The sequence below is a fragment of the Arvicanthis niloticus genome, chromosome 1 (assembly GCF_011762505.2).
Source record: "Arvicanthis niloticus isolate mArvNil1 chromosome 1, mArvNil1.pat.X, whole genome shotgun sequence".
NCBI classification, from domain to species: domain Eukaryota; kingdom Metazoa; phylum Chordata; class Mammalia; order Rodentia; family Muridae; genus Arvicanthis; species Arvicanthis niloticus.
Genome location: NC_047658.1, coordinates 60,199,133 through 60,222,716, shown reverse-complemented (window position 1 = coordinate 60,222,716; position 23,584 = coordinate 60,199,133). Strand labels below are relative to the sequence as shown.

Below are 23,584 nucleotides of genomic sequence, written 5' to 3'. Positions count from 1 at the left end.
GGGTATAAAATAAGGGGTTCTAAGGAGGGGAAACGGGGAAAGGGGATGCCATCTGTATTGTAAATAAATAAAATATTCAATAAAAATGAAATTAAAAAGTAATTTATTTAAATATATGGTCTTCACTCCTCATAAGAAGTCAGAAGATTGATGTAATAGATTTCACAATGAAAACCTTAAATTTGAAATCAAAGTAAATTTTGTACCATTTAAGAAATTATAACTTCATCTTGATAATAATTATACAGATTTCTACCAATAGGTTATGGCTATGCAATAAGTCCTAGCTAATCCCCCCTGTTCCAACAAAACCACTACTTTTCCCTAGAAAGACAGACCATTATTAACCACATTAGTCCCCAAGCTCAGGGAATAGGGGCGCTGACTCTTCTTTAACTTCTTCAAGCTGATTAAGGGCATTGAGATTTTAGAAGAGGGGTGGGGGTGGGAGAGTAAGTTGATAAGCCTCTGATGCTGTGTCTTCACTGAATCCAGATGGAATTCCAGGACATTCCAGGACATTGGAGGTTTGGGCAGGTCTGCACAGTATGCGTGATGAGTAGATACACCAAGGCTGTGTATTCTGCAATATACAAAACAAAGGCTAGTGGTGATGAAATCGGATCTAGATGCAAAAAAAAAAAAAAAAAATTTGCATTTTGTACCACTGATCCAAACTGTGTGGTTCTTGCCCATTGTGATTTGTGGAAGGTTGGGAAAGCTCCTTCCTTTTCTTTCACACCTAATACCATTTTGAAAACAAAAGAGTAATCGATAAAGTGTCTTGGTTAGGGTTACTCCTGTGAAGAAACATCATGACCAAAGAGCAAGCTGAGGAGGAAAGGTGTATTTGGCTTACTCTCCCACATTGTAGTCAGGAGCTACACACTGAAGGAAGTCAGGACAAAAACTCAAGCTGAGCAGGAACCTTGGAGGCAGGAGCTGATGCAGAAGCACGGCGGGCTGGAGGGCCGCTGTTCACTGGCTTGTTAGCCTGCTTTCTTACAGAACCCAGGACTACCAGGCTAGGGATGGAACCACCCACAATGGACTGGGCCCTCCTCCATTAATCATTAACTAAGAAAGTGCCCTCTTATGGAGGCATTTTCTCCACCGAGGCTCCTTCCTTCCAGATGATTATAACTTATATCAAGTTGACATAAAAACGAACCAGCGCACAAAACTTTCACCCATTGTAACTATAAGGTCAACCAAAATTGAAAGTAAAATGTTACAAAAACATATGCCATGTAAACATCCACAAAAAGAAGGGTTATAGGACCTAACATCTAACAAGGTAGACTTTAGTAAGTACCGAGAGGAACTGAAAAGAAGTATTTCATGATAATGGATCAATCCATCAAGATAACTTAATACATAGATTTGCCTCTATGCAACAAGCATGATCTCAAAATGTCTAAAGTAATTAAACTTTAAAAAAATAGCAAATCTTGCATTTTATCATAATGAAAAGGGGGAAACAAAGAGATACATACAAATTCATTGACTTAAAGGTCTTACTACACTTCTCAATAAATGGTAGACCAGAGGAGATAGCTCAGTCGGTAAACTGCAGATCTCAGGTTATCTCCAGAACCAATCTTATTTTTTTTTTAATTTTTTTAATTTTATATTTTATTTACATTTCAGATGCCATCCCCTTTCCACATTTCCCCTCCCTAGAAAACCTCTGTGCCATGCCCCCCCTTTCCTTTTTGCTTTTATACAATTTTTTTAAATGTTAATCAAAGGATTTATAAGTTTGGTAATGCTCAATCAGAAGCATAACCCAATACCCAACCTAGATATAAAAACTATCTTTGACTGGTGGAGACATGTGAACATCTGCCTCCATGCCCCCTCTCTCTTTCTCTCTCTCATCACCTAGCTTCTCCTCTTCTTCATCTTCTCTCCTTGTTCCATCTCTTCCTCTCAGTACTCCTTCCCACTCACCTCCTCCTACATATCACTCTTCCTGTTAAAGTAGAACTTTTTCTCTCAAAATACAATTAGAGCATACTTATTCCTAATTGTACCAGTGAGGTACAAGATAGTCCTAATACCCAGTCCATCATTCTGTTGACTAACCAGAACCTCTGTCATCTCTTCTAACTAAAACACTTACTTTTGATCCTGGCTTTTTGGCTTTAGAATGAATGTCAGCTGAAAACTATCTACTCAGATCTTTTCTCTCAAAGTAAATAGCCAGGATTGGTTATGAGACTATAGGTCTTCAACCCCATCAGAAATCCAGAATGACTGAGTTAACTGAAGTTATGGGAAGCTCTAAGCATAGCTTCTAAAACTTAGCCAATTTATAGAGACCACGGAACACCTGAAAAGCCCCTATACTACCGAACGTTGGAGCATCAAATCTTCAGCCTTCTGGCCCAGAATCATCTGACAGACCTTAGTGATGCAGGATTATTAAGGGCTGATTACTCTGTCTAGGCAGATATAATCAGTCGACTATTCTGCATGTGTGTCCTTTTCTGGACAGTAATTTGTCTGTAGATGGAAAGAGGCAATTCTTGCCTAGTGGCTGTCACCGCACAACTGGAGTATCTCCAAGGATGCTCAATTTCTTCTTAGAATCCACAACAGGAAGCTGTCAGGAGCAGACAGGTCTCTAATCAAAATGAACATTAATAATAAATATTTGTAGTGTCAATTCTATGGACTTCTGACGTTTTGAAAACCAACTATCCATGTAAGGTAACCTGGACTGTTGTCTGTTCACTCCTCTCAGCTATTTCTAAATAAAATATGGAAAACACCCTAACAATAAACTCAAACCCATGAATTTGCTATAGTCCCTTAACTCATAAGTTAACCGTCCCAAATCAGTTAAAAAAGTTAAAAAGGGCTGGGTCTAGGCCTTGTATTCCTAAATGTGTTATACAGGCACAATGCCCATGAGAGTATCAATATTCATCTCATTTTTATATTAATAAGAGGCTCATACCAATGAAAACCTTAAATTTGAAATCAAAGTAAATTTTGTACCATTTAAGAAATTATAACTTCATCTTGATAATAATTATACAGATTTCTACCAATAGGTTATGGCTATGCAATAAGTCCTAGCTAATCCCCCCTGTTCCAACAAAACCACTACTTTTCCCTAGAAAGACAGACCATTATTAACCACATTAGTCCCCAAGCTCAGGGAATAGGGGCACTGACTCTTCTTTAACTTCTTCAAGCTGATTAAGGGCGTTGAGATTTTAGAAGAGGGGTGGGGGGAAGAGTAAGTTGATAAGCCTCTGATGCTGTGTCTTCACTGAATCCAGATGGAATTCCAGGACATTGGAGGTTTGGGCAGGTCTGCACAGTATGCGTGATGAGTAGATACACCAAGGCTGTGTATTCTGCAATATACAATTCTCAGAACAAGTTTTAGTATCAAGAAGAAAAAAAAATTTCCCACCCCCAGGGGGCTGACATTTTTTTTAAAGATGTTGGTTCTGACGACTTTTTTTTTTCGCTTGCTAAAATTGGTTGTAGTATTTACGTTTCAGATTTTATCCCCTTACCCTACTTCCTCCCACCACCCAGAAACCTCCTATCCCATCCCCCTCCTCATGCTTGAGGCAGTGACCGCACCTACCCCCTCACTATCCCCTCCCCGCCCTCACATTCCACCCCCCCCCCACTGTGTGTTCATTTTTTTTTTTTTTATGGGACTAAGAAACTCCTCTCCCACCTATGTCCGACAAGGCCATCCTCCCCTACATATACCTCTGGAGTCTTGGGTCCCTTCCTATGTGTTCCCAGGCTGGTGGTTTAGACCCTGGGGGGCTCTGGTTGTTTGGTATTGTTGCTTTCCACCTGGGGTCACTAACCCTTTCTGCTCCTTCAGTCCTCTCACTAAGTTCTCCATTAGGAAACCCCTGATCATATCAGTGGTAAACTGTGAGCATCGTCCTCTGAGTGTATTAGTCTTTGGCTGACCTCTAAGGAGACAGCTATATCATGTTCCTCACATTATGCACTTCCAGCCATCCACAACAGTGTTTAGCTTAGGTGGCTGTACATGGGGTGAATACCCAGGTGGAATGGTCTCCTGATGGCCCCTCCTTCAGTTTCTGTTCCATGTTTTGTTTCCCTATTTACTCCCTTGAGCATTTTTGTTTCTCGTTCTAAGTAGAACTGAGGCATCCCCTCTTGGTCTTCCTTCTTCATGAGCTTCATGTGGTCTGTGGGTTGAGTCTTCGCTAATCCAAGCTTTTGGGCTAACATCCATGGAGATATGTTTGTGTAACTATCTTCTTTGGGGGTTTTTGGAAGATTACTTTCTTGCTTTTTCTAGGTTGTAGTTTCCCTCCTTGTGTTGGAGTTTTCCACCAATTATTCTTTGAAGTGCTGGATTTGTGTTGTGATACTGTGTAAATTTTGATTTGTCATGAAATATTTTGGTTTCTCCATCAATAATGATTGAGAGTTTTGCTGGGTATAGTAGTCTGGGCTGGCATTTGTGTTCTCTTAGGGTCTGTATGATACCGGTCCAGGATCTTCTGGCTTTTATGGTCTCTGGTGAGAAGTCTGGTGTAATTCTTATAGGTCTGCCTTTATATGTTACTTTGCCTTTTTCCCTTACTCCTTTTAGTATTTTTTCTTTGTTTTGTACATTTGATGTTTTGACTATTATATGGCGGGAAGTATTTGTTTTCTGGTCTAAACTATTTGGAGTTCTGTAGGCTTCTTGTATATTTATGGACATCTCTTTCTTTAGGTTAGGGAAGTTTTCCTCTATAATTTTGTTGAGGATGTTTACTGGTCCTTTAAGTTGCGTGTCTTCCCCCTCATCTATACCTATTATCCTTAGGTTTGGCCTTCTCATTGTGTCTTGGATTTCTTGTATATTTTGGGTTAGTAGCTTTTTTGTATTTTGCATTTTCTTTGACAGTTGTGTCAGTGTTTTCCATGGTATCTTCTGCACATGAGATTCTCTCTTCCATCTCTTGTATTCTGTTGGTGATACTTGTATCTATGACTCCTGATCTTTTTTTTTTTAGGTTTTCTAGCTCCAGGGTATTGTCCCTTTGTGATTTCTTTATTGTTTCTACTTCCATTTTTAGATCCTGCATGGTTCTGTTTAATTCCTTTTCCCATTTGGTTGCATTTTCTTGCAATTCCTTAAGGGATTTTTGTGTTTCCTCTTTAAGGGTTTCTATCTGTTTACCAGTGCTCTCCTTAAGTTCTTTGAGAGTGTTATTTATGTCTTTCTTAAAGCCCTCTATCATCATCATGAGAAGTGATTTTAATTCTGATTCCTGCTTTTCTGGTGTGATGGGGTGTTCAGGGCTTGCTCTGATGGGGGAGCTGGGTTCTGATGATGCCATGTAACTTTGGTTTCTGTTGCTTAGGTTCTTGCTCTTGCCTTTTGCCATCTGGTTAACTCTAGTGCTGCCTGTACTTGCTGTCTCTGACTGAAGCCTGTCTTTCCAGTTATCTAGCTTGTGTCTGATCTCCTAGGGGTCCAGATGTCTCTGTGATCTTTCCAGCTGCACTGATTACAGTGGTACCTCTAGGATGCCTCAGGATATGGTGCCTCCAAGGTAGTAGTCCAGCTAGGTGTCTGCTGTTCTGGGTGCTGTGTCTCCTCTAGAATATCTCAGGATATGTTGTCTGACGCTCTGAGTTCAGTTGTTCCTCTGTGGCTCTGGGTTGAGTGGACCTTCCAGTATGTCTCAGGTGGAATCCGGGGTCCACACAACAGCAGACCTGGCTGAGGTCTGATCCAGGCCTCAGATCTGAGAACTAGTTTCTAAGACACTGTCCAAGTTAGGACACTTGGGATCCCTGCTTCCTCTGGGTTCTTGGAGGTTGGGGCAGAGCTGCCACCCAAGATCTGCTCAGTGCTCTGGCCCAGACCGGAAGGGACCAGTGTTCCCCAGAACCAATCTTAAAATGGTGGCCATGAAGGGACATGGCTGTAATCCCAGCACTGTGATGGAAGAGACAGGTGAGCCCTGGGGCTCTCTGGACACTCAGCCTGGCCAACACAGCAAGGTCATCTCTCAAAACCGAACGTGTGAAGCATCTGAGGAACAACTTCAAGATTGACCTCTGACTGCTATGTGCATCCACACACAGGTGCACCCACCCAGACATATACAGAAAAGTACTGTAAAGTGGTAATGGACCAACTAGATGAAAAACTGAAGGCTATAAAGGGCTGGATTGCTGTATAATACACATTATCTTCATGTATACATGGCTTAGAAGTCAAGCCATATGCCATCCATCAAGCACATGAAGCAACTTTAGTGTTTATGGGGAAGATGTAAGTTTTAACTCGTTAGTTAAAAAGCACAGAAAGGTAGAAAAATCAATAATCTAGATTTTTACCTTTTTAAGATTAGGTGAGGAGAATCCCAAACTATAAAGCAGAAAGGATAAAATGCAAAAATCTACTAAAAACAAATTTCAGAAAGCCAAAGTTGGTTCTTTGAAGGGCCAAGAAAGAAAATGCATAAAAAATGAAATATCACTATGGATCTTATAGTCAATATTAAAAACCTAAGAAATGAAGAAAAACACCTTCCTAATAAATCTGACGATATTGATAAAACAAAAACTTTTCTTAAATATCATCTGGAAAAATCAGGAAGAAACAAAGATTCTGAAAAATCTGTTTGAGATATCAAGTCTGATTTGAAAGTTTTGCACAAACAAAAAAAATTCAAACCTAGTAACTTCACTGGGAAATGTTTAATCATTTTGGAAAGGAATTACACCAACCATACACAAACTCACTATGGGAAAGGAAACTCTTGATCGCTCTCCAAGGCCAATATTATCGCAACACAAGTATCAGCACTTCCTTACAAGGAAAAAAAAATCATAAGCCAGCATGTCTCCTGGGTGGAGTAGGAGGGCTGGTTACCTTTGCAGTGGAAGATAGAATGTCTATGAACTTTCTATAGACCTTGAACTGAGTGGTGGTTATCATGGGTGTGTGAACTTTGTTAAACATTTACTCATCCTATAGGACAAGGTAGGTTGCGCATATATATATATATATATATTGCAAATATATACAAGTACTTGCATATATTTTATACTTCAAAACACTGTCTCTCTATCCCCATATTCTAACCCATCCCCTAAGGTGACAATGTGGGAAGGCCTTGCTTATGTCCAGTGTTTGAAAACATAGCAAGGATGTGTCCTGACAGGAAAGTCAATAAATATTTGCCTTAACTTAATTAACACTGTTTCTGTCACACACACTGGGAAAGTTCAGAGCATGTGATTTAACATGCCAAGGGGCTGGATTATTGTTCCGGATTTAACTTCATAATATGTACTTCAATCAAAGAAAATAGGCAGTGACGTGCTTTCAAAATGTCAGTGTCGTGTGGACCAAGCTCAGAGGAGAGAGCTTGCTTAGCACGCACAGGGGGAAAGTTCAATCAATACCCAGCATTGCCAAAAGCATCCCTTGGAATCTGCCTTTGCCTACTGGTGGTATTGTTTCCTGCGCTTCAACTTTAGAACAGGAGAGCTTCTAAAACAAATCTACAGTGTTTTGTTGGTTTGTTTTGTTTCCAGTGATAGCTTTGTTAAGATGGCTACATTACACACTTCTGTAAAATCACTGGGCCATTGAACTCACAGAGTCCCTCAGATAATTCCTTGTTCCTTCATGGTACAAACCTTCCAGTTTGATGCTGTGTGTGAGGGTTAACATATAAGAAAATCATCTCATGTCCCAGTTAGAGGTTGAGCCACCTTAGGTATTGTCTGCTGCAATAGAAAGCATCCAGACAATAGCACACAATAGGATGACCCCCCAGGACAAGCTATTAAGTGGATGGGTGCCCAATTAATACCTGTGTTTAAGCAGAATTATTCTAGTTTCACGATTAGCAATATGTTTGGGAAAGGATTTAAATCCATGTGAATCTGATGGCTTTGATGTACATTTCAGTTCTCAGAATAACATATGTTTGCATCTTGTCATTCCAGATTTGGGGGATGGGGACCATGAGGCAACAGCTTTAGCCTCAGGCACAGAACTCGCTTCTGTTATAAAGATTTGAAGAAATTAAGAAGACATAGACAGCATTTTAAAACAGTTTGTTGAGACTAGCTAAAACGTGGACTCTCTGGCAGCTACAGAACGTTTTCAAACCCTAGTTTGCTGTACTTCAGGACCTGCTCTATGTCACAGCTGAAATAACTGACCTTTTCACAATAATTTGATTTTCTGAAAACCAAGCCAAAAATGTTTGGCCATCTTTACAGTGTCTTCTTGTGGTGACATAGAACAGTATCTTGCCCTAGCTACTGGAAGGGGAGGTACAAGCCAGCCTCTAGTGATGATGGAGCTGCACCTATTGCTAGTGAGAAATGCCCTAGTGTGAGTCAATCATCGGGCACCACTGGTGTGAGGGGCCAGCCTGCCCTGGTGGACCCGACAGGCTACACTCTGGACCTGCTCATGTTCACCAGCCCAATAGGGCGACTAGTTCCTAAATGTTAATGAGTGCAAGAGACAGGATGCTTAGAGCCTTCTGTTTCCTTTGTTCTCTGTAGTCAGACACTGGGGCAATTCAGGGCACAGGGAAGCCAGCTAGGGTATTTTTGAAGCAATAAAGGCTTGCTTGTTAACAGTCTGCATGGTCATAGTGGGTTTCGCTAGACCACAACACAACAGTTCTCTGTATTTTTCTTGGAATAAACAGGTATTTGCATTAATGGCAAGAAAGGGCGCCCTCAAGCAGTAGAAGCTTTCTAAATATTAGCGACTTTAACTAGATTGAGCCTTTGCAGTTGCCATTCCTATGACTCGAGTCCCAAAAAGCCTTTGTTTCTTTTTGTTTTTTCTGTGACTTTTAAAATTAGTTTTAGGTTACTGTGTTATATAATATGAAAAAAGATGCTTTTTAAAAAGTCAAGATACAAAAAAAAAAAAAAAAAAAAACAAACCTCTTTGAATAGAAATCTTTTCAAGATATCCCGAGTAACAAGCAGGTTTTACAGTAAGTGCAAATTCAGACATCTGCATAGACTCTTGGTACCAAGCCTCCTCAGCATTGCTTTCAATCCTGGAATCAACTTGCTGACCTCGTCTTGGAGGGTTAGTGTTGTCTTTTTGTATAGTTTCAGCTATAAAAATGTGCTAGCCTTTGCAACATTTCCCTCCTAACAGGAAAGGAATGATGCTAAATCTCCCTCTGTAAGACTGTTTCTACCTCAAGACTCCAACATGGGGAGGGCTGTTGACACAAGACACATTTGAGGTTCTAGACAAAGTGGAGAATTAACTTGGTATCTATGATACTCTATGAAGGTTAAACTTTTACACCAGAAGTTTTCTCTTAGTCACTTCTTAGAAAATGTTAACTATGGTACTACTTATGTAAAAAATGTCAATGTGCAATAGAGCTAAATCTAATATCTGGTTTAAAAAAATATACACATTTTTAAAAGTTAATTATTTGTACTTTATATACATTGATATTTTGCCTGCATATGTGTCTGTGTGAGGGTGTCAGATCCCCTGGAATAGGAATTACAGACAGCTATGAGCTGCCATGTAGGTGCTGGGAATTGAACTCAGGCCCTTTAAAGAGCAGCTAGTGCTCTTAACCACAGACCCATCTCTATAGCCCCTGAGATACACATTTTTAACACAGTATATAATATTCATCTGGCTTAGTACTATATGTTTGTTGTGGCGGTTTGAAAAGGTATGTTCCCCATAGGTTCATGTATTTCAATCCTTGGCCAGAGGGTGGCACTATTGGAAGGTGTGGCCTTGTTGGAGGAAGTGCATCAGTGTAGGTGGGCTTTCAGGTCTCCTATGCTCAAGTTCTGCCCAGTGTGGAATCAGTCTATATCCTATTCAAGATATAGAACTCTCAGCTCCTCCAGCAGGCAGTAGACATGGTTCTGCAGGAGCCAAGCTCCCCACTATGATGATAATGGACTAAACCTCTGAAACTGTAAGCCAACCCCAATTAAATGTTTTCTTTTATAAGATTTGGCTTGATCATGGTGTCTCTTCAGAGCAATGTAAACACTAATTTCCTCATTTATAAACTTTTGTATTTTTTCACTAAAATATTTCAATGCCAACACTAACTTTATTTATAAAATGGAAACTATACTATGGGATATGGTTTTAAAGACATTTATCAGAAAACAATTTCATAAAATGGACAGCTAATTTGATACAAACTGTATGATTGAATAGTAAGGCCTAATTTGCATTCAAGTCTATTCTATGTCTTATTCTATAAGAATGTGTTCATTTAGCTGGTTTAGATGGGGAAAGCAGAGAGAAGGAAGGAGAGGCATACACAGATACATACACACGCCTTAAGGACCATGCATACACAGATACATACACACACCTTAAGGATCATGCATACATAGATACATACACACACCTTAAGGACCATGCAACAAAACATACTGAACAATGCACACAGTGCAACCTTGTGGGAGCAAACCTATTCTGCTTCAATCATTATTGTTTTCTGTTGAAGACAACCAAAATATGTCCAAATATAGAGGTTAAAATCTTATCCAGAAAAAAAACGGTTTCATAACAAAATGTGTCTCTAAGACATTAGAGCCCCAATCCTTTATTGATAAAGAGAAAAAAGGGGCGGTGGTTAAACTACACATTAGAAAGTATTCTCTTTGACAAAGTACCTTTGAGCATTCATCTCAGACTGCCGTCTTAAGTATATTATATGTGTGGACCTGGCTGTTTTCAAGTGTTTTGTTTGTTTCCAGTACTGGACATGGAACCCAGAGCTTTGTGTACGCTTGGGAAGATCTCTAGCACTGGGCTATATCCCCAGCCAAAAATGTTATTTTAAAGCTCATGAAAATATATATAGGATTGGAGCTAACTGGTTAGAGCCCTTGCCTATCAAGTACGAGGCTTCTAAGTTCCATTCCCAGAGCTTGAAGAAGCAAACAAACAAAACAGAACAAAACCAACCAACCAACCAACCAAATAACCCCTGTTGCCTCAGGATTCTAAGGACTCAGCTCTCACAAGAGCATGTGCAGTCAGAAGGTTCAGTGTTATGCTCTGGAAACGGCTCACAGGACATAGAGCTCACAGGACATTGTTAATGATTCAAAAAAGCTGAATGGACATGCTGAGGTCTGAACTTTAAGGTCGAAAAAATGCTAACAGCAGCAAACACTTAATTATGTGTAGGCAGGCCCTTCGCCCTTAACAACCGGTATTTCAGAACCCTGAGGTAGGGGCTAGAACTGAAACAGGCTATGGGCATGTTTAGCAACTTTCTAAAGACACCATGCTAGTTAGAAAAACTAGGCAGTTTTCTTCCAGATGGCTCTAGACCCCATGCTGTGCAGTGTCTCTGTGGGAATAAGCTAGATATGAAAGCTTTATTATGTGCCAGGCTATTATAAATGCTTTTACTCATTAACTCCGTAAATACAGCACTCCTTTGAGGAAGGCATTACTGTGCCTAACTTATAGATTAAAAAACTGAGGTCCAAGGACTATGGAGTCCACCACTATTGTTACATGTCACTGGCTCATCAAATGAGTTCTCTCAGGAGAGACTCTGAAGTGAAAAAAAAAAAAAACAAAAAAAAAACCAACTGTTCTCCAGAGACAGGGATCTCTCCACACCGCCCTGTAGGTGTATCTTCCAGACTGTATTTGCCTTTCTCCCATTTGCTGCATCTTCACCCTAGGCAAAACTAAGCATCCCTCCCATCTCTCCCATAGGTTTTGTAGTTTCTTGCCTTTGGACCAGCTCTGAACCCTCGGTTTGTTTATTCCTCTCACTAGGACAATGGTCTTTTATCTGGCTTCTTTCTTTTCTCTCATACTAGAGCAACCAATCCTTTTAACAAAATTTCATAGTAATTTCCAGCATTTCTAGTTTTTTTGATTTGTTTTGATTCAACTCAAGAAGAAATCCAGGTCTCTGAATGCTTAAGTCCTGGTCCATTCAGACCTCAGCATCACATTGAGTTCCTGCAGCTTATGGTGCGCTGGCCTTTCTGGCAATCTTGCCACTTGTCCAAAGAGACAACCACACACCCCTTCAGATGTTTGCCTTTCTCTGCTTGTGTACGTGTGGGAGCACTGCACGCCCTACCTTACTACTTGCTTCCTATTCCCCAGCCAAATGCCACCATGCTCAGCTGGTAGCAGTCTCCCTTTCAATGAATGACTTCTCAAACACTCATCACTGTGGTACATTGCCAACTTGAACTCTCATCCCTATGACTAAGTACTGGCACATGGAGAGCATTCAGTACGCTAAATAGGTCAATGACGAGTGGATCTACTTCATCTGAAACTTCTTTGACCAGCCTTTACACTCTTTAACTGGTTGTTCCTGACCTCACTTGGCTCCCAGCTAAGTGTTCCTCCATGCTTTCCTTTCTCAAATCTGAGTAATATGACTCAATAGACAGTGGGGGACCTATACTTCACTCATGCTGACCATTCTCTGCTTCAGTGAAGTCCTTGATGCCTCTCCCCTGGTTCTCCTTCAGTCCTGATGGCTCATTCTTGGGTTCCGTGTACCAACCCCCGCCTCCGGACTAATGGTGGTGCTTTAATGGAACTCATCCTTGGTTTGGTCTTTCCTTATACAAAGTATTCCTTTGGTAATCTCAGCCACTATGAATATTATTTTGCACTATTTCCCATATCTTGGACTTTAGACTTGCAAAGCAATGCAAAACAAAGCAAAAACATTTTTATCAATTTCGATCAGTTTCTGATTTTTTTTTCCTGCCTCTTACAATAAGTGGAGATGATAGAGTTCCCTTCCAGGAATAGTAAAGTTTAACCAGCAAAACAGAAAAATACAATGAAACAGATAATCCCAGAACTATATCAAGGAATAGAAAATGAGTTAACCTGAATAGAAGAATGAAGAATTGAGACTTGAGAAAGGTTAAAATTGTGGTAAAGATCAAATATTTGATAAGCAATATCCCACACAGATACATTGTCTAGCAGAGCAGTCGTGGGATCCACGGGCTAGACCTAACCAAATGCCCGAGTCCACCACAGAACAAGTCATCCCCTCCTTTCCAGGAAGCTACTTTTAGGCAAGAAATTACCAAGTAAGAATACTTTGCTATCTGATTTTCATTATTGTTTTTCGTAGGCTTTTTGTTTCTTGTTTTCTTTTTCTTTTTTTAAGTGAAAGAAAGAACAACGTTGGGTGGTTAAGGGAAGTGGGAAGGATCTAGGAGGAGTTGAGGGAGGAGAAAAACATGATCAAAATACATTGTATGAAAAAATTTCAAAAGGTTTTTAATTATGTGTATGTTTGTCTATTGCAGGTATATACATGAATGCAGGAGCTCATAGAGGATAGAAGAGGGCAACAGATTTCCCTGGAAATCTCCTCAGTTATGAGATTGCAACAAGGCTGCTAGGACTCAAACTGACTCTTGACTCCACTCTTCTGCAGAGCAGTATGTGCTGGCCATCTTTTGTCACTAATGAAGCTTCCAGTACTGGGATTGGGTTACATTTAATTGAGTTGTTGGCCAAAGAAGTCCCAAGGGAACAAGCCAGGCTGTTGCCCAGATTATAGGTTGCTTTCCACAACTGATGACAAGGCCCCATTGCAGAAGGCAACACCTATACAACTCACTGAACATGGAGAAGTCGAGTTGGTGCCTACATAGAGCCTTCCCCCCATATTCTAGGTCTTTGGTACCGGAAGGTACTCTGAAACACTACCAAAGGAGAAATGTGAACACCAAGCCAGTCACAAAACCTTTGTCATGTCCAGTGGTGTCCTGCTTGTAAGATATGCTAGGGCAATAGTGACACAAAGCTTGTGGGAGTAACCAATCAGTATCTGATTTTACCAGACCCACTCTTATGAGATGGAACCCATACCCAACACTCCTTGTGTGGTCAAAAACCCGAGACTAGATAGGCATTCTGCTATACTCATAAATCAGTGCCTTGGTCAGCCATAATCAGAGAAGCTTCTTCCTGCAGCAGATGGGGACAAATACAGAGACCCATAACTAAACATTATGTAAAGTAAGACCTTGGAACACCCAGTTCTAATAGGGATGTCTCCAGGAAATCCCTCCCCTAAGAGCTCAAGGATCCCTGCAAAAGAGGCAGAAAAGCCAGAAGGGATGGACACCTAGATAAAGCCCTCTAAATCAACATTATCAAAGCTCATATGAACTTGGATAGAGGCAGCACATACAGGGCCTAAACACAGGTCTGCACAAGCTGGGACCCCAGAGCTGAAAGACTGACACACCATCCCTAAGCCAGAAGCTATCTCCAATTGATAGCCACTTGCAAATGAAAACTTTGTTTATTCCAAGCGAGTCTCACCGAGGGAACTGCTCTTAAGGGTAGGCTGCATACCCAGCAGTAGATGGCCAATAGAAAACAAATTCAATATTATCTTTAAAGGTTCCTAGTCTCACAATGTTAAGACAAGAATTTTTCTTTTTTAAAAAGAAAATTTTATTTGTATCTTTCCTTTTTACCCCACAAGTCATGTACATATATACTATGCCTTCCAGTTTAGCATTTTACGGATTCCTGAAAAATATGTATGAGTATTTTCTCCCTTTGGCTGGTCTGAATATGAGGAAAATGACTCAGATCTAAAATGGAAGCAGTACAGCCTACCACATTCTGCTATAGTCTGTATATGCTGACACACTTCACACACTTATACTGTACATATATGGCTTTGTAGGCAAGCCTCTGGAAGTAGCATAGATCCTACTATTGCCATCCTGTCCTCTGAAATACTACTTAAGTGCTATACAATGAAATTCAAAACAAGTCCCCTACCACAACTACTACCTGCAGATTTCTTTCCTTTTTTAAAAATTTATTTTTATGCATTTTGCCTGTATGTATGTCTATTTTAAAGTGCCAGGTTTCCCAGAACTGGAGTTAGTTTTGAGCTGCTATGTGGATGTTGGAAATTGAAATGGGGTCGGTCCTTAGGAAGAACATCTAGTGCTCTTAACAGCTGAGCCACCACTCAAGTCAATTTCTAAAACTGGAAATAGCATCCTTAAAACCTTCTGACGACTATTGCTAATGCTCATGCAAAGATGTGAGGTGCCTGTGAACTACGGATGGTGCAGAGTGCACAATGTTTACCAACAAGGCAGCCTTCGAGGAAGAGCTGCACAAACCATGGTAACACTTGGAAGCAGGGACATGAAGGAATACTGGCACGGTCACATGATCTCAGTAGGAAAAGTAAAAAGGCCTGGAAGAATCTTAGCTCTTTTCACATGATCAAATAAAGTAAGACATAATGCCAGGCACATTTCTCTTCATTTTTGTTTACGCTAACTGCAAATGTTACCTCACTTTGCTTCTTTTAATAAAAAAAATGAGAAATGCTTTGTTTGCACTACTCTTGAGCTCAAACGCCTGGAATCACCTGGTTATCTCCACACAATCAGATCTTTGGCAAATTCCTTTGATCCTTGGAGACTTACCTTTGCTGGCCATGAGGCCAAGTCATATCTCTTGATAGGCTCAGCCTTTTTATGATCTTATTCTCTCCACTCCCCATAAAACAATCCTATTTAATAATTTCATATACCAATATATTATATAGTGGTTATGAAAAGGCCCAAAGACAAAGCATAAGCCCTGTTCAGGATCAAAACTCAATCAGTGACATAGAATATGATGGTATATGTCTGTGTATCCAACACTCAAGAGGCAGAGGCACGAAGATCTCTAAGAGACTGAGGGAAACCTGGACTATTTAGTGAGATACAGCATCAAAAACAAAAGTTCAACCAGTTGACTTATATTAAATACCATTTACTTATATTAAATACATTTAACTTAAATACTATAAAATAGGCCAGTAGGTTTACCTGATATCACAATAGTCATCAACAGGACCCATGAAAAATTAGCTCACAGTGATCATCATGAATACCAATCAGAGTCCAGCTATTCTTTTGCCTACCTCAGAGGTGGTTGTTTCTTGGGACCCCTAGTCTATTCAATTCTATTGTAACTTTTTTTTTCAGCCCCTAAAACTATTCTTGAGTAATTTAATGGAACTAAGGGCTTTGCCATTTATGACAAAAGATGAATATGTGGTGTCAAGACAGCCACTTGGCTTCTCAGTAGGGTCAGTGTGGTGTGCTTGATGCCCCCATGTAATGTTCTTGGAAGGAGGAAATGAACTTTTCAGACATCCTAGAGTGAATAAAGTGCAGAACATCCAAGTGTCTCAGTTTGAAGGAGGCTAGGCAGGGCACCTGAGTGGAGCAGGCTCAATATGGCCAAGATTGGGTCCCAAGGTAAATCTCAAATTATTTCAAAACCAACTTTATAAAGTTAGTTCTAGTGATTAGAATGCAGCTCAGAGAAAAGCCTTGGGTTTGGTTACCAGCACTAAAATTGGTAACTATACACAACAGGTAGAAGACTTAATTTCTCTGTCTATAGTCAGCTTGCTTACTCATCTCAAGATAGCCATATCTATCTATCCTTAAAGAAATGCCCGATGAAAGGGACTGGGGAAATGGCTCAGCAGTTAATAGCACTGGCTGCTCTTCCAGAGGATCCGGGTTCAATTCTTAGTACTTACATGGTGGCTTACACCCACCTGTAATACTATTTCCTGTGGAAATGATGCCCTCCTTTGGCTTTTGTGGACACCATGCATGCACATAACACACGGAGTTACTGTAGGCAAAATATCATACATAAAAAAACCAAGAAATGTCCTATAAGGAAGTTCACACAATTTTTGACAATGTAGTATAAAAACTAGAGCTATGGTCAGTGAGGCTGAAGATTACCAATATGTAACATAAAACCTAGATACAAAATCTCAGTCAGTGGGAAAAGATGTCCTTCATACAATTAAAACCATAAAGCTAATTTAGAAAATAATTTGGAACAGGTATACTTGCCCTCCACCACAACTACTACCAATCTGCTAAGTAGTAAAATGTGTGGGAAATGCATAGATTTTATAAGTTGATGTGGTCGTTTGAATGAGAATGGCCCCCAATATTTGAATACAGGAACTGCTCAGCAAAGATAGAGGAGGCCTGGTCTTGCTAGAGGAGGTGCATCACTGAGGTGGGCTTTGAGGCTTCGAAAGCCCACACCGTTCCCAGTTAGGGGTCATATTCTTTCTGCTACTACTCAAGCACCTCGCCTGTGTGTTGCCATGCTCCCTGCCACGAAGGTCAAGGACTCTAACTCTCTGAAACTGTTAGTCTTTTATAAGCAGACCTTATCATAGTGTCTTAAAAAAATAAGGCAGCTGATCTATGAATTCAAACCACTGATTTACTTTGCTCATTGTATGTTGATTAATGTTATCATATATTTGTATTTTATATTCCTCCCTATCAACTATGTCAGACATTAAGGAAAGCAGCAGGAAATGTGTTGCACAGCAGATCATCAGGGAGTCGAGCGTGGCCAGCGGTCGAGACTGCAGGGATAGGACTGCCATTTCAGTCCTGAACTAACAGGGAACAGCCAGCCAGGGAACCATGCCACTACTTAGCCACCTCCTCACCTGCTAATGTAACACTCTGGACAAACACCGAATGGGAGCAATTCTTACCCAACAGAGCCAGAAGTAGTCAAACAATGAAATGAAGACAGTTATAAAGCACTTCATAAGCACATACTACCAAAATCAGGTCATGAAAGAATTTAAGTCACATACCTTAAAATACCCATTCAAAATATGAGATAAATCAAACTTTACTATTTTAAGGATTCTTAACTTAAAATACAATTTCTCAGTTTATATGGAAACATTTTAATAATAGCGAAATTTGAAAATCAGTTAGTCATTAACAAAAACACATTGGCTAAAGACTGTATGATTTTTCCATACCACAACAAACACTTAGCAGTATACAGCTTTTAATCTCTCTTTGATGCACTCTGATGCTGGTTAATATTCACTATGCTATGACACAAATATTCTTTAGCAAACAATCTTATGCACTGAAGAGCACTTTCTCTCTAACTTACCTGACTGAAGGCATCCAATCAGAAAGGAAAGTGAACAAGTATAGAAATGTTTCTAAGCGACTTCAGATGGTAACAAGAATTCAAACATTATTCTTTTTGTATGTTTAAATAAAACAAACTTTACATTTTATTTAACCAGCAGAGAGAATCTCCTGGGCATAATTTTATTAGCAAAAAACTGATGATACTAATAATAAAAAAAAATGAAAAGAAAAAAACAAGAATGCACCTCAAACCAGAATACCATAACATGTTTTGTGGAAGCTGCATTTTATTTGAAAATCCACCCATTTGCTAACATACATTTTAATATTGTAAACAAAAATAGAATCTGCAGAGACAATGCAACAAGTCTGCTTAACTCATGTACAGAATTGCTTTCCTACAATGAACTGTCCTTCTTAAGGCCCCTCTCAACCCAAGCGGTAAGATGTATTTACAGAAAGCACCGGTCAACAGTGCAGTTTAATTCTTCATTAACTAAACTCTTGGCTAGACATTGACTTTAAAGATACTATCTCCCCTTATTTAAAAGGTACATGATCATAACATGGCACACGCCAAATAAAAAGTTCAAGAATTTCTGTCCCCCTCCCTTTCCCCATAACATCTCCTAAAGTTTTACTGAAAAGAAGGAAAGTCTTGAAGTGAAAGCAATTCCTCACATTCATTTGGAAAGGCCCTAATGTCAAATGGAAAATAATGACATGCCAAGCACAAAGCAGTAAAGATCCTTCCCAATGCACTAATGCTGAATTTTAAATGTAGTGCTTTTCCTAGTCAGTGAACTGTTCCCTTGCAAAATCCTAGGCACAGGATTGACTATAAGGATTAATGCATTTATAATGCGTCCCTACATCCCATAGAGACTGAGAATTCTTAAGAGATTCAGACCTATGGATTTGCCTTAAAGTATTTAGTGCTCTGTATGTCAGCTGAAAAGCATTCTGAATCAGATTCATTCTTGTGGATAAAAATCAAACATACTGTGAACATCCATACTCATTTTCTTAAGGAGGTTTGATATAATATTAATGTTATGTAAAATTGATAATCATAAATAAATACAAATACTTAAGGAATGTCTACTGCAAACTGAATATAATTTTTTTTTAAAAAGAAAAGTTAACTTCAATTATAGTTTCTGTATTTGTGAGGAGTGGAGAAAAGAAATATAATGCATAATTTAAAATTATGATTTTGATCCCCCGATGAGTCCTGCTGAATATGGTAAAGGACACAATTCTTCTCTCCAGGCAGCTTTTCCAAACACAAACTCCACACTTTCCAAATATGGGCTTTTCTTGGTAGGTTACTGATTATGGGTATTAATAGGAGTTGAAAGAACTGAAGTGTTAGTCACCAAAAAGACAGATCTTAGTCTTAAATCATGGCAATTCTTGGCTTTATAAATGGTATTGACAACGCTCTCCTATAAACTAGTCCCATCCCGCCGTGGGCCTTCATGGGTTACTGGAGCGCTCTAATGGAGGAAGAGTTTCAGAGACAGCAGTTTGGATTTTGCTGGAAGTAAGGAGTCGCCACCTGTGCACTTGTATTCTTGGAGTAATTCCATTCTCTTCCATCTAGTTACATAAACTGTATCTAGAAAAAGAAAGTCATAGTATAAATTAGTTGACTCACTGCATTATATGACATATTCTCACAGATAAAAACACTCTATGCCTTCACCATTCAACCAGCCTAGACATAACATGCTTATGACAGACCCTGATGGCAAAAAAAAAAAAAAAAAAAAAAAAAAAAGGTATCACCAGCTTCCAAAGTGCCGGAACTCAGTCAGTGCAGCATGCTGTAAGCACTCTAATTATCTTCCTAGTTACTGAAAAGCAAGAACTAGTGAAGATGAGGGGAGAAGACCAATAAACTCTTTTTCTTTAAGTTAAAAAGATTTACCCATAAGCATAAATGTCCTATGTAACTTATTCGGGAAAGCAAAATATAAATTATTTCCAAAATACATAATTGGAGAATAAAGTAAAAAGTAACAATGCACTGATTCAACTCTTTGCTAATACAATGAAAAATCTGAGGTATTTATAAAGAAACTTTACAGTCAGGAGTCACTGTTCACTCAAAAAAAAAAAAAAAGCCTCACTCATTTCTCTTCAACTGCCTAACCTGAAACAGCTAAATCTGAGGTGGATGTACCTGCCAAATAAGAGTCAAACTGCCAAAGACCTAGATGGTAAATGTACCCTGGGCCTGGGGCATCAAGAAGAACAAATTAAACTGTCTTCCAGAAGATAAAAGTGGTGTGGATCATATCCTTGCAGTCAAAGGTTTAGGTATTCACTTGCCCTTAATTAAAAAACAAGTTGTAGCTGGGAAGCAGAGGTAGGTGGATCTCAGTGAGTTTGAGGCTAGCCTGATCTACAGAATGAGTTCTTGGACAGTCAGTACTACATATAGACCCAAACAAACAAACAAACAACAAAACAAAAAACCCTAAAACAAACCCTAAAACCCAAACCAAGCCAAAGCAAACACACACACACACACACACACACACACACACACACACACACACACACACAATTTTTAAGTTACTACCTTGAACAAAGGGAACACATAAAATTCAACTCTTTAAAGAAATTACATAAATGAATTTTTATCATGAGCCATAGCTGCTATACTAAAACTAAAGCTACTCCTAACCAAGATGTTAGGGGCATTCTCTACAATCCTTTTAACAATGACCAAACACCTTATTTTTAAGGGTGACATTTGACCACATTTCAGTGGCTGTGAGCAATGGATGCTTGTGTTAGGATAGTCCCCCGATCTCACTAATTTTAACCACGTTTAAGCTATGCTCCAAAGGTGGTTTCTTCTTTTGTCCTATCTTGAACTATTTTTATTCTCCACGTAAAGCACAGAAGAGGAGGAGGCAGCTGAGGTATAGAAGGAATGCAGACTCCTTTAAATAAACAAAGGAGAAAGGTGCACGGTATTCAGTGTTGGCAATCTTTGCGTAAGTATCCACATCCCCATCTCCCCCACACACAGCAATACCTAAGTGACTTATAAGAAGTCCTCCAGAGAGAGCTCTGCAAAAGGGTCCTTTCCTGCAGCTCTGTGAGGACTGTGCCTTGAGGGGCTGGATGCTGCCGACAGCTGGGGGAAAGAAGACAGAGACAGGGAAGAAAAAGATCTCAGAATGACAGAACATGAGAGCAGAAAGTGTAATGAAGGAAGAGGTGTTTTGTCACCTTTAGTAAATATAAAGGTAGCCTTTGTAGAAAATGGGATTTAAAAAAATGCTATTGCATGTCAAGTTAAAAGATATCCAATGGCATGGTTTTCCAGAAAACAAATGCATGCCTCTGAAACATGAAATGAAAGTCTTTTATCCATAAAAGCTGATATAAACTGACCTAAGTCAAGACTTTGAGCATCAGGGAAGAGAAGGGGCATACAGGAGAAAGGATGCATAATTGTGTGATTTGAAAAAAAAAAATAGTGAAGCTGGTTTCCTGTTTCCAGACATCTGTCCACAGTTGTGCAAACTGACTTCCGTTCAGATCCCACATCCAAATGCAATATCCCTTCCTGCCTTCTTCCCACTGGGCACAAAGTTCTGCCCTCGTGTCTCTACCCTGAAGCAGGGGTACACATGATGGGAACCAAGCAGAGAAATCTCTGAATAAGGGAAACAGGCAAGGTCTCTGTTGTTTTCCATTCTGAATACATTCAATTTTCAGAACTTCTTTTAATTTGAAGATGAAGTTGACCACTACACCAAGCAAAATTATCTTTACTACCAAAGACAAGACAGTTTTTCTGAACAATTACTATGATGCTACTCGTGAACACACCCAAGTGTTTCACCGAGCTGATCTATGAGTATTTTAAACCCAACTTACGTAACTTTTAATTTGAAAAAAACTTATTCTTTTTCTCCCTCAGTATAGGATCATAGAGTTTGCAATCACAGGGTCATTATGAAAAGAACTGTATTTAGGGATATTCAGTTAAGTATTAAATTAAAATCAATTAAGCAAAACAACTTCAATTCATATTCTGACCCTCAAATAAATAATTTGAAGTCACAAAGTGAAAATTTCTTTGCTGGTTTAAAAATTACATACCCCCCTCCACCCTGGTTTTTCAAAATAGAGCTTCTCTGTGGTGCCTTGCATGTCCTGGAACTCACTCTGTAGAGCAGGTTGGCCTCAAACTCAAGAGATTTATTTGCTTGCCTCTGCCTCTCAAGTTCTGGGATTAAAGGTGTGTGTCACCACAGCCTGACTATTTCATCTCTTTTTAAGTTTTGCTTGTATGTGTGCTTCTTTGCTTCTGTTTTGTTTTCTTTTGTATTGTTTTAAAGAAAAGCACCATAAAGAATGATTAGGCAATGAGTGTCAAAAACTATTATCTCACCAGTTTAAGCAATTTGCCATACAGGGCATTATAACCAACTTCCAAATCTGAAAATCATCTTTTGTTATTCTGGTCATCAAGATTTTCCCAATCTATGTACTGTTTTAGAAATACATCTTCAAAGACAATAAGAAGAGATGGCAGAAGGATACTGGACTTATACATCAGCTACAGACAGGAGGACAGGGCAACATGTCTGTCCTGGCTAGGGGTTGCAATACCTGCCACTCCAAGGGCAGAGTAAAGCAAAACTTAACTGGAAGGACACCTCAACCTTCTTCCTGATGTCCTGAACAGATGACTATTCAGAAGGAAAGGATTTCAAATACTCATTAATCACTGAGATGTAAGCGCAAACCTTTGTATTTTTCCACTCTTCACTTACAAACAAACCTGTTCATTGTATACTATATCTAAATGACACTTTCTTATGAGGGTCCAATACTAAAATGTCTCCTTAAATCATGTTTTCATGTGGGTAGCAGTTTGAAGACCTGATAGCATCAGAAGAAAATGTCCCCAAAGAACACAAAAGAGAGACTATCATTCTCAAAACATGAGCATGCTGCCAGGAGTCCTAGAGTTTTACACACCACCTTGAAAGGGGTCAGTCAATCTACCTTGGGAAAAAAGTACTGTCTTATATGAAACCCCTTCTAGTCTTTTAAAGTGGTAAAAACCACACTGCTGTCTTATATGTATACTTGGTTAAAGTAAATGTTGGAGGACACCAGTCAAAAAGCAAAACTATGTACCAGTATCTATCCCTATACTATGTTTCTTAGCATTATTTTCCTGAAACAGGCAAAAACATGTCCCAGAGTGGTCTGGCTGTTGTACTACTCCGAGACCCGGGATGCCCAGTGGCCATAGCACCTACTCCCATCCTCTCCCATCACCAACAAAAACCATAAACAAAGCCCGCACTGGGGGAGGGAGTGCAGATGGAGGGGGAATAAGGGAGGACAAGAACAGGACATGCTGCCTATATTACTGCTCAAAGAAAACGGAAGAAAAGGGATGGAGAAGCAAGGACGCGCAAGGGGGTTAAGATGCAGCATGATTTCAAGTCTGAAGAAGTCAACTGAGATAAAGTGCTGACCGTCTTTTATTTATTTATTTATTTATTTATTTATTTATTTATTTATTTTTTAAATAAGTTAAAGAACC

At 39.5% G+C, this 23,584-nt stretch overlaps 1 protein-coding gene across 14 annotated transcripts in view; it reads right to left on the bottom strand.

Annotated features, from left to right (window-relative positions):
- Positions 1 to 18,261: 18,261 nt before the first annotated feature.
- Picalm (phosphatidylinositol binding clathrin assembly protein) overlaps positions 18,262 to 23,584 on the bottom strand; it is an 83,624-nt gene continuing 78,301 nt past the window's right edge. For 11 of the 14 annotated variants that reach the window (XM_034495852.3, XM_034495813.3, XM_034495837.2 and 8 more), the window contains 2 exons: positions 21,047 to 21,148; positions 19,399 to 19,615 (listed from right to left, as the gene is read on the bottom strand). In XM_034495852.3, the coding sequence (XP_034351743.1) occupies positions 21,056 to 21,148 (93 nt within the window). In that variant the 3' untranslated portion in view covers positions 19,399 to 19,615; positions 21,047 to 21,055. Of the gene's footprint in view, positions 19,616 to 21,046; positions 21,149 to 23,584 lie in introns of all 14 variants that reach the window. The other 3 variants (XM_034495891.2, XM_076937704.1, XM_034495867.2) reach the window with 2 other exon arrangements.